Raw genomic sequence first — 11,990 nt, 5'->3', positions numbered from 1 at the left:
TGTGCAGCCAGGCTCTGGAATGTTCTGGTTGCTGTGTTGTTGTTGTTGTGTGTGGTTTTCTACTGACTCTGTGGGACAGAGTAGAACTGCCCCATAGTGTTTCCTAGGTTGTAATCTGTACAGGAGCAGATGAACAGGTCTTTCTCCCTCAGAGCAGCAGGTAGGTTTCAACCACTGACCTTTAGGTTAGCAAGATTGGGCAATCTGCTTCCGTAGTGATATCACCTCGGAAAACCAAGGAGGGGTCGCTATGAGTCGGATCCGACTCGACAGCAGTGAGTTTGGTTTGGTTTTCGGTGTAGATTAGCAGCTAAACACTTAAATGTTGTGCCACCAGGGCTCCTTGTTTATTGCTGCACTCAAAAACAAACAAACCAACTTACTGCTGTCAAGTTGGTTCTAACTCATATGACCCCTCCTTCGGTTTCTGAGGTGGTATATCTGCGGAAGTAGATTGCCCAGTCTTCCTTCCGAGGAGTGGCTGGTGGGTGTGAACCACCACCCTTCTGGTTAGCAGTCAAGTGCCTTAGGTATTGCGTCACCTCAGCTCCCACTAGAGAGGAAAAAGAGCTCAGAAGGGTCTTGAATTAGTAAGCCCGGAGGTGACTCATATCACTTCCACTCGTAGCTGGCAAGAAATAAATAGTACACCAACTGTCAGTCGCAACCCTATAAGGCAGAGCCCATGGGGCTTTAAATCTTAAAGAAAGCAGACTGCCACATCCTTCTACCATGGAGAAGCTGATGGGTTTGAACCGCCAACCTTTTGCGACTGAGCTTTTTAACCACTGCACCACCAGGGCTCCCCACTCATAGCTAACAGCCAAAATTAGTTACATGACACTACTTGGCCACCAAGAACCCAGTCAAGCCAAATGCTTTTGTTCCCAGTATGGTAGACAAAGGCAAATAATTGTTGAACAGCATGAAAACCTAGCACAATAGATAAACAATGAAAAGAGTTGTGGAAGTGCTGTGGTGGAGGAAACAAGGCTCTCCCATAGGAGTGACTGGGGGCTATTTAGGGTAGGTGGGCTGGGAGGAGATAGCATTTGCATCCAGATCTCCAACGTGGGAAGGAGTGAGTAGAGTTAGAGAATGAACGTTCCAGACAGAGGGAAACAGCCAGAGTGAAGGCCCTGCAGTGGAATTAACTTGGTTTTGCCTGAAATTGACAGAAGACTACATCTATGAGAGCCATAGAAATAATAGGGGGAGGAGGGGAGCGTCATCAGGCAGGAGAGACAGTCAGAGTCAGGTCACAAAGGACCCTGAAGGCCATAACAAATAATCAGGATTTTATTCTAAACGTAATAGGAAGTCATTCAGAAGTTTTAAGACAAGAAATACATGTTTTGATCAGGGCTTCAAACTGGTGCACTCTGGTTGAGTCATGACCAACAAAGTGAAATCAGAACAGACCCACATGTTTAAAATTTGGGGGAAGCAGAACCACAACCAGAATAGGAAACATTATGGGTCGACGGCCTGATTCGAATAGGAGACTTGGAAGAGGCATAGTAAGCCCTTTCAGGAGACTGATATGGGATTATTGCCAGAACTGTGGAGAGGAACACACATTCAAAGCAGTGCAGTCAGCCACCATCTTTGAGCAGGGCACTGTTGTTTCTGACTGTGCCAGTTAAGAGATTTGGTTGCTATGTGACATGCACAATGTCCTTCTTTTCTAAGAGGGAGATTAAGTTTCCAGCAGGACATTGATCTGTAATTTTTTTCCATTCTGGTTATTGTTCCAGTTCTTCCACATTTTGCAAATTCTGGTCCCTTCCAGTTTTGCTTCACTGGCCATGACTGAACTAGGAAGAACAGTTTGAAGTTTTATTTTCAATCTATGTTTTACAAGGGTAACTCTGGCTATGTGAGCAATGATTTTGGGGAAAAAGAGGATAAGAGTGAAAAAGGGACCAGCTAGGAGGCTATTTGAGAAATGCAGATGAGAGATGATGGTGGTTTGCACTGAGGGGGAGGGAGTACCAGTCATAGAGATGGTAAGAAGTGCATGCATTTAAGATACATTTTGAAGGACTTATGGTTTGTGCTCATTGGCTAACTACAGAGGAGAAGTCCTGGTGATCTGCCACCATTACAATTACAGACAAGGAAATCCTATGAAGCAGTTCTACTCTGTAACACATGGGGTCACTATGAGTTGGAACTGACTCAAAGGTAACCAACCACAAATAGATTGAATAAAAGAGAAAGAGGGGGAAAGGGAGGAGTAATCTGTGACTCCCATGACTGTTTTCAGTGACAGGAGGATCAGTGGGGCCATTTGCAGAGCTAGTGACATCTAGGGGAGCATTAGGTCTACAATCTAGGGCTAGAAGTGGACCAGATTCTATTTGGGACATGTTAAGATTGAGACATTCCAATAGATAGGAAGGTAAGCACAGGAGTGGGTCACAAGGAAGTCTGGGCTTGAGACATAAATCAAGAGCTGTCATGTGATGTACCCCAAAGATCCCACAAAGGAGAGTGTGGGTTAGAGAAAAGATGAGACTCCAGAATTTGCCTAACAAATTCCTCCTTGAAATTTGTTTAAGGGAAGTTATCGTCATTGGGTTCATGAATTCATATTTCTAGTTGTCTTGTTGTCAGGAAGTAGAATTAACAGAATAATAATCTAGGTAGCTGTTAGATCTTTGGAAGCTTTCTTTTTTATTTGAAACATTTATCTGTTGTAAATGATAGTAAAAGAAAGGGAAATTTACATTCACCGGATACTGTTATCCCTACTTTACACATAGAGAAATTAAGTAACTTACTCCAGATGAGCAAAATCATAAGGGGAAGGCTGTCACCATAGAGCTGTACTCAAAATAAGCAATCTGGCTTCGGAGTCTGTGCTGTTCACCCCTACACTGTATCACCATGATGGAAAAGCAGCTTGGCTTTGCTAATCATGAATAACACTAGACTTTGTAGATATAACTGTCCCAGTTTCTTATTGGACAGTTTTCATTGGCTACCTCTGTGTCCATCTGTGTAGGTCTAATCATTGGGTTGTAAGCCACAAGTCACCTGATGGCTGTGCCTCAAAGTGTGACAAGCAAAACCTAGGGAAAATACAACTAGCAACCTAGGGAGAATAGAACTAGCCCAACAAGAACGGTCCAAATCTTCAAACTACTAAAAATGAACAGAAAAAGCCAAAACCACAAATTGTACTAGACAGTTAGGTTTGCTCTGCCCTGTGGCCATAAAGGTGAATTCCAGGCCCTGGTCATCACTTGCTGGCTGGAGAGCATAAAATCTTTTCCCCACTACACACAGGTTTACCCTCCAGAGAACAGTATACATAAAATGTTAAGTTCACACTGCCCTAGGAATCTCTGGTGGTGTAGTGGACAACAGGTTCAGCTACGAACCAAAAGATCTTCTGTTGGAACCCACCAGTCGTTCAGTGGGAGAAAAATGAGGCAGTCTTCCATAAAGTTGGAAACCCTGTGAGGGAAGCTGTATTCTGTCCGGAAGGGTCACTATGAATTGGAATGGACTTGATGGCAGTGGGGTTTGCCTTTTGGCTTTCACCCAGCTAAGGGTTGAAGGGTTCTCTGAGGGCAGGAAGTGCCTAGTCCATCTGCTTTACTCTATGGTGGAGCTCAGGTAGGAGCCCCAGCTATGCTGAGAGTGGAAGGAAGGGAAGAAGGGAGGGAGGGAGGGAGGAGACAGACAGGAAGGAGGGAGGAAGGAGGGGGAAGAGGAAGGTGGAGGAGGGTCAGAGGGTGGAAGGAAGAGGCAAGAGGAGGGGAGAGGGAGAAAGAGGAGGGACTGAGAAGGGAAGAAAGGGGGGGCGGAAGGAGGAATTAAAATCAAACACTCCTACACTTTTAGAAAGTTAGGAAGATGCCCTACATGATTTTGTCAAGAATGCTTTTCCCACTTACTGTGGGCCATAAATTCCCTAGCCCAAAAGAACACGAAATCTCCCCCACACTAGCTTTTAAACCCTTTCTAGCTGGTAGCATAGTGCCTAAGGCACTTGACTGCTAACCAGAAGGCTGGCGATTCAAACCCAGCAGCCACTCCTCCGAAGGTTGGGCAATCTACTTCCCTAGTGATTTGTTGTTGTTGTTGTTGTTGTTATGTGCCGTCGAGTCGGCCCCAACTCATACCGCCTCACAAACCCAAGGAGGGGTCGCTAAGAGTCGGGCCGACTCCACCACACATAACACACCAACAGCTTCAACGCTGCCCACCTAGACTGCCACTCTCGCCTGCGGCCCCGCCCCCTCACCAGCCCGCCTGACCACTGCGCCTGCGCACAAGGGCGGAAGAGGAAGTTGGGGGTGGGCCCTAGCTGGGAGTGAACCGGAAGTGTAAGCGCTCTTGCTGCTCTCGGCCAGGCGGAACCTGCTCTGCTGGGCCCGGTGGCTGCAAAAGAACTTTCTTTCTCCCGCCCCAGCGGTCGCCGCGGCCAACTGTCTTGCCCGCCCAGCCGCCCAGCCCGCCTCCGCTTCTCTCCTTGTCCGGCTGCGCGCGGCCCTGTCTCCTCTCGCCCGGCGGTATCCTCTGCTGCCACCTCGTCTCTATCCGGCCCGCCCGCCCGCCCGCTCGCCCGCTGCAGTGATGTGCGACAAGGAGTTCATGTGGGCCCTGAAGAACGGAGACCTGGATGAGGTGAAAGATTATGTGGCCAAGGTGAGCGAGGATGAGTGGAGCGGACGAGGGCACAAAGGCGGGCTGGCGATGAGGCTGGGGAAGCGGTGGGCGCGGGGCGACCGCCTGGATCGGGGAGGCAGCCATGCGAGGGGCCAGCAGAAAGGAGGGCCCAGATAATGCTGTCGCGCCCTGTGCCCGTCACTCCGGGGTGATCCTGTGTCGGGCCGTTTTAACGTGGCCCTTCGTGCCTTCCTGGACCCTCGGACGAGGGGAGCAGTGGTACCGGCCCTTTGAGTCCCTCTGAGCCGTGGTGATTTGAGTTGGGCCCCTTCTAGGCAGGATTCCTTCCGTCTTTCATTGAATGAGGTAATTCTCCATCTTGGACTTGGCGATTGCTGAATGAAGTAACCCGAGTAACTAGGACCCGGAGAACGTTTTCTTCTAGCTCTGGCCCCGGCGTGCGCTTAAGTGTTGCGGGAGGAGCAGATGGCAGTGGTTGAGGTTTTGAAACTTGGTATCGCTTCGTCGTGGAGCCGGGACTAGGGTGTGGCCACAACGGACGCTTGTTCGCTTCAGGGGCGAGGTGGCCAGGTGCCACCGGGGAGCGCTTCGGTCTCCGGAAAGTTGGTGAACGAGCCTGTTGGCTTCCGTTGTGCGTCCTTCCCCTGGCTCCCACCCGAGACACTCACGTGTAGGAAGGAGTGATGGGGGTCGTTCCCGGTGAGAGCTCGTCGTCAGCCCGAAACGCACAGCGGAATCCACGTGGGGCCGAGCCGTCGACTTCACGCGCCCGGCTGGCCTGCCTTTGGATCCAAGGACTGAGCCTTTTGTCGTTACGAGACGACTCACGTGATTTCAGTACCGTGGTAATCTAGAGAGAGCGCTCCCAGAACAGGTGTTAAATTTTATGACACAACCGTGAAGGGCGTCTTGGTCACCTGCGCAGATCTGAATTTTTTAATTCTGCAAACGATGTGGCCATTGGTGTGCTGCTGTGTTTTGCTTCCGAGATCTGTGTGGGAAAGCAGAAGCAGAGCTGCTTAAAACTCTGGGATTGTGCAGGGCACTCCGGCCAGTGGCCTCACAGTTCAGGCGATTCGCGTGCGATTAGCGCCCGACCTTATTTGGAGTGGCTTGTGAGGTCAGACTGTCTTGATTCAGTGGCTGATATAGTGGCTGGTTCTATATAAGGTGAGAGGTAAAGAAATGACTTGGGAACTTTATTTGGTGGCACATTTACAGTGGCGGGACACTGCACTACTCTGGAAGTGGGTGGCTTAATGTCGCCCACTAAGCTATTTGCTGTACTTAACATGCAGAGTTGATAGGTACTGACTGAACTTGCAGTTACAAAAATAACACGATTTACATAGTGTCTTCCTGATACATTATTTCTTGTCATCCTTACATGAGTCTGGTGAGGTAGGTCCTATTATTGGCCCCATTTTGCAGATAGAATTACTGAGCTGCAGACTACGTAAGAGTCCAGAGTTACAGACAGAATTCATGATGACTCCGCAACTGAACCTCTCACTGCTCCGTGCAGTCTCACGGATGTCCAGATTCCTTAAGTACATACGCCAAGATTTTGGTAGGCCGTCCCAAGGTGCACATCTGGGCAGAGAAAATGAACGAAGAATCTTCAGTCACGTGGAAACATTTATGTAAAAATGTGTGCCTATCAAGATGGATTGAGTTAATTTATTCTCAGGTCCTTTTAAAATGAGGCCAAAGGAAGTCTCAAGAACTGGTTTATGTAAACAGATTTGACTGTAATATAATCCTGTGATCAGGCCATTGGGCTTTTTTTCCTTTTAGTTTTTCGGAATAACTTGGGTCTCTTAAAACATCTCTTACTTTGGTGATGAATCCTGACTTGATGGTTCCTCTCCAGCAGCTGGCTTCCCTGGTGGTTCATGGGCTCATCTTTTTCATTCAGCAGTTCATGGCTGCTGACTGTTTTCGGAGTTCCTGTAATGTGCATTTATCTGAGTAGGTGTGTACGAGGCAAGTAAACAAAGAGACGTTGTAACTGTTGCCCTCAGAGGGGCAAGCATCTTAAAACACTGTCTTCAACAGTGCTGGGAAGATCTCTGACCTTGTTACTAGTAAGGGTGGACCTGTAGGTAAAGCATTTTAGTATTTTCCCCTTTTCAGATGAATCTTTGAAAAATCAGTCAGGGTTCTTTCCCTCTGTTCTGGCTTCTCTGCAGATACGGATAGGCAGTCATTGTTTTGGGGTAAGTTCTGGAACTCTGCAAGGTCACGTCCCAGTTGCCGAACTAGATGTTTCTGAATCAAAACAGCAGCACAAAGAGAAAATTTACTGTGCTCCCTGGCCAGTTCAGTGGCATCTGAGGCAAATCGTAAAGTCCTTCAGCACTGTGGCTTCCTAACTGACTTAAAGGGCATGTTTTGATAATCCGTCCTTGGCTTTTGGGCACCTCTTAGGTCCCAAGCGCTGTGCTGGGCCTGGGATGAGAGCGGAGGAGTGGACACCATGCTCAGGAGACTAAGCGTCTGTCTCCAGCAGACTTCATTTCCAAAAGGCTTTCAGACTTACTTTAAAGCCACATGCAAACAATAAAGTAACATCTCACACTTAAAGTTCAGCTTGCCTGCTTGGCAAACACGTGAAAGCCAGAGAGTCGAGGATTTGTGACAGATGTACATTCACAGCCCGTTGTCAATCTCTGTGTTATTTCCGCCCTGTCTTCCATTGTGCCTTCATGTTAATTTCTTCCATTGAAGTTAATTCTGCCCACACCTGGGCTCCAGGCTGCTCTATTCTGATATATTTCAGATTGAGCTCATTGTTTTCCTCTCCAGAATGTTTTATTCCTGTGGACTCCATTTTGCCTAATGACACCGTGACCCAACGGTGTGCTTAAAGCAGGGGATTTCCCTAAATTTCTGACTGTTGTCAAGCCTCCCATCTTAGTCTGTCTCAGCCGCTCCACACCCTCCCTGCTCACTGCTGCTATGGATGGTTATTCCAGCCTGTGCTGTGTCCTCTTGACTAGTGCTTCTCCCCTTCCTGGTCAACAGCAGCTTAGCTGAGGGATCGCTCCAGAATGTCAGGCTGAGCCAATCTCCAGTCTTTTCAGCCAGCCTCCTTCCACTAACCCCAGAAACCCACTGCCATCGAGGCGACTCCTGTTCATAGCAACCCAGCCTCCACTGAGCTTCAGATACTCTGTGATTCCCCATGGCTTCTTTAAGAAGATCCAACTCCTGGTTGGTTTGCCTTCTTGTGCTCACTTCTCCCAGGGTTCCTGTTCTTTCTTGGAGCTCTTTCCCTGTGCTGGTTCATCCTCCTTGACCAAGTCTGCTGGCTTCAGTATCTTCCCCCCCCCCCCATGAACCCCCATTTATCCCCTCACCTTGAACGTCACCTCTTCCAGAAGACCTTCCTTGATGCCCAGTGGAGCGATGCTGTTATAGTTGCTTGTGTCTATCTGTCCTTAGGCTCTGCATCTCTGGGCTAGGTACTGTATTCTTTTTCACCTTTGTGTCTTCACTACTGTATTCTTTTTCAACAAAACAGTTGCCGTAGAGTCAGTTCCGACTCACGGTGCTCTCCAGTAGGATGCTAAGGAATTTCACACGTTAAAAGCATGTGTTCCTGGTAAGAAAATCCAATTGTTCTTAACTTACTGTAGTTTCAACACCCTGTTAGTTATAGGCTAGTGATTAGCGCTGGCTGGGTAACTTACACTGCTGGTACTAGAAAGCATTCTGCAGGATGTCTTTCCTAAGTTTTCATTTGCTTTTACCACATAAGGGGCTCTGGTGGCACAGTGCCTAAAGACATTTGACTGCTAACCAGAAGGTTGGCATTTCAAACCCACCAGCCACTCCGCAGAAGGAAGACTGGGCAGGCTACTTCTGTAAAGATTTACCACCTCAGAAACCCAAAGGGAGGGGTCACTGCGAGTCGGAATTGATTCGATGGTACGGTTTTCTTTTTGGTTTTACCACATATTTTCAATACTTAAAAAAAAAAAAAAAGCCAAACCAAACTGTTAATCCAGAAGGTGAGTAGTTCTAATCCACCAGCAGCTTCATGGGAGATATGGCAAAGATTACAACCTTGGAAGCCCTACGAGGCAGTTCTACTCTGTCCTCTAGGGTCACTGTGAGTTGGAATTGATTCAATGGCAACAGGACTTTCAATATAGGTAATATAATCTACTTTAGAGGCGTTCTGGTGGTGCAGTGGTTGAAGCACTCAATTGCCAACTGAAAGGTCCAGTTTGAACCCACCAGCAGCTCTGAGGGAGAAAGATGAGGCATTCTGCTTCTGTAAAGATTTCAAACTTAGAAACCCCGTTTGGCAGTTCTGCTCTGTCCTATAGGATCTCTGTGAGTCAGAATTGACTCGATGGCAATGAGTTTGGTTTGGGTTTGGATTCCCATTTTAAGGTTAAGGACACTGAAGCTTAGAGAAGTTGAGTGACTTGACAAGGTTATGAAGTCAGTGGCCTTTAAAAAAAAAAAATAAAAAACCACTGCTGTCGAGTCAATTCTGATTTATAGCGACCCCATTTGGGTTTTTGAGGTGGTAAATCTTTATGGAAGTAGATTGCCCAGTCTTGCTTCTGAGCAGTGGTTGGTGGGTTTGAACCACCAACCTTCTGGTTAGCAGTCAGATCCTTAGGCATAGCAGGAATTTAAATCCAGGGCTGTCGGAATTGGCAGCTCATGTTTTCCACCATCTGAGTCTCTCTAAATGACAGTATTCTGAGCTCATAGTAGCTTAGAATCAGCACCTTACAAAGATGAAAAAGGGACTGGCAAGAGGCAAGCACAGGAAGTTATCACCGTGAGTGAGGAGATAGGAAATGGCTACAACTTGTTTCTTTATTGTTTTGAACAGATTGGAAATAATTTGCATAGAGACAAACATTTCTGTAAACCTAGACTCTCCAGAGGCTGTCTTTGCTGGAGGTGCAGCTGTGTTTTACCACAATAATAATGTTATTAAAATTAGCATATTTGAGCATCGTGGTTCAGGACAGAGGTATGATTTCATGTACTTAGTGCATCACCCCTTGAGCATAGCTCCTCTTGGTCACCCCATTTGAGGGATGAAGACTGAGGCAGGGATTGATGAACTCGCCTTAGGTCTGCCTTTGAGTAGTAAGGCTGAGATTTGAACCCCATCTCAGACTTCAGAACCCCTTCTGTTCGCCACGTGACCGTGTTGACCTTCTTTCTCAGTAACGCTAGATAACCAGGGCATGCTGTGTTCTGAGCATGGACGTGTGGAAAGTCAAGGAGCTCAGCGGGGTGGTCATGACCCACTGGGACTCCCCGGGGTAGTGTGGGGTGGAAGCCGAAGACTACAGTGCTCAGGCTGGGTGCTAGGAGCCCTGGGCCTCCAGGAGGCCTGCTCTGTGCCTTCTCTTGTTTACGGTTCTTCTGTTTCGCCGTGAAACCCTATATATCAGGCCCCAACTTCCCTTTCTCTGTGGTTTCCTTCCCCTTTCCATCCCCCCTTCTAATTACATCTGCCTTTGACACTCTCATAGGTTTGAAAAGCAACAATTGTGCACCGTGTGAGGCGATAGGATCTCTCGAACCTGAGAAAGCGGCCTGTTCCAATCTTAGACATTTCAGGGCTTACTGGAATCACTTTTCACGTTCCTAATAGAATAGCCTATTTAATCGAGGTCCTGACTCAGTCTGTCTTGCGTTTATGGGGTTAGGCTCTTTCCCTTATTACTTAGTTTTTTCCCTTTTTTAAATGACCGATTCCTTTCTTATCTCAAAAATGTATCAGTGCTGGTTGTCTTTTCTACAGCAGGGCTGGCGGCCCAGTCAGAAGACAGACACCAGCTGGGGTAGGGCATGGTGCCCTCAGTAACTACAGATCCTCTTTCTTCTCACTACTAAGCTTTTGGTCTTTTTTCTTATCAGTATAAAATAAAGGCCTAAGAAGGGGTCGCTATGAGTCAGATCTGACTCCACGGCAGTGAGTTTGGGATTTTTTGTTTATTACACTCTTGGTCTTTTTTCTTATCAGTATAAAATAAAGATCTTTTTTATATTGGCGTGTTCAGTTGTGTTGTTAGTCATCCAGAGGCCATATGTAGTGTTTTGCTTTTGGGATTTTAAACATCTCCCTTCATTAGTGCAGATAACCAAAAGGCTAATGATTTTAAGCTGATTTTTTGATTGCCTTTTGATTGAAAAATTGTCTGTACTTGTTATTTAAAAATATAGCTGTGTTGAGTGACCACAGAGTGAAACAGTGTGCATTGCCCATTCCGCCTGCCCAGGTAGTCTCATCCTTTAAAATAGAAAATTTGTTAGAATTTTGGTTTAACTTTTAGGAAAGAAAAGTATGAAGAGTACCAAAATGGGCCGTAATCTAATACCTAAGATAATGAAGATGTGTGATCAATGTAAAACTTAATTTGGAGATCAGTACGTCCAAATGCTGATTCAGAAATCTGTGGTTGAGAGGGTGGAACTGTAAGGACAGGCAAGGCATGGAAAGCCAGCTGTGGCTGGGGGGCAGAAAAAGAGAGTTCGAGATTGAATTAACTTCTTTAAAAGAAAAAGCACAGACTCTATACAATAAATTTGAACTTCACGCAAGAAACTTAAAATTATTCTGAAAAACAGGAATTGTCACTTGTAAATACACAAACAGGAAATAATTTGGATCCTTAAACTGAACGGGGAGTCTATGAGATTGTTCAGTTGCCAAAGGTCATCCTTTGCCAAAAACATTCCAGAATTCTCTCCCAAGACCTAGTCCTAGCCTCCAGAGCCTGGTTTGGTTTCCAGTAGCACGAGGAAAGCAAGGCTAGTTGCTGAGTTTACTAGTCATGCATAACTCATTCAGTGATTCTGCTATTTTGAACTAGAAAATGCCTAACTGCTTGCTGCTAATTGCTTTTAAACTTTACAAACAAAAAAAAAATAAAATATGCAATTAATAAGCAAATCACCCATGGAAAACTAAAACTTATATTTATAATTTGAATAACTGAAGTAGTCGTTTTGGGAAAAAATGCTTAAATGAAAGGTTCTCTGTAAAGGTACAGAGAGAGGAATATGCCGTGAGATTTGGGGCCTTAGCTGTCATGGCCAGTCATTTAAAAACTTTTCTTGCTGGTAAGAAAGGTAGATGCTTAGCACTTTGATTGGTTAAAAATACTTAGAAGGAGTTGTGCTGTATGTTTGCACTTAAAATATTTTCTATCTCACATTTTATTTCTTTACCACTAGTTAATAATGTAAGTGAATTAATGAAAGTGAATGAGTATGCAAACATCCAGAACCTTGAATGGTCCTGGGTTAAGAATCCCAGAGACAGGGATTTCAGATAAACAGCCCAGGACCTGGCTCAGGGT

General features: G+C 46.3%; 1 protein-coding gene across 1 annotated transcript in view; it reads left to right on the top strand.

The window, feature by feature from the left end:
• Positions 1-4,590: 4,590 nt before the first annotated feature.
• MTPN (myotrophin) overlaps positions 4,591-11,990 on the top strand; it is a 47,577-nt gene continuing 40,177 nt past the window's right edge. The window contains exon 1 of the mRNA XM_007953790.2: positions 4,591-4,662. Within this exon, the coding sequence (XP_007951981.1) occupies positions 4,591-4,662 (72 nt within the window). The remainder of the gene's footprint in view (positions 4,663-11,990) is intronic.

The sequence above is a fragment of the Orycteropus afer genome, unplaced genomic scaffold, assembly GCF_000298275.1.
Source record: "Orycteropus afer afer isolate SDZICR_OR568_19922 unplaced genomic scaffold, OryAfe1.0 scaffold00413, whole genome shotgun sequence".
NCBI lineage: Eukaryota > Metazoa > Chordata > Mammalia > Tubulidentata > Orycteropodidae > Orycteropus > Orycteropus afer.
Note: the sequence above shows the minus strand (reverse complement) of the source record. Positions and strands in the feature narration are given on the sequence as shown.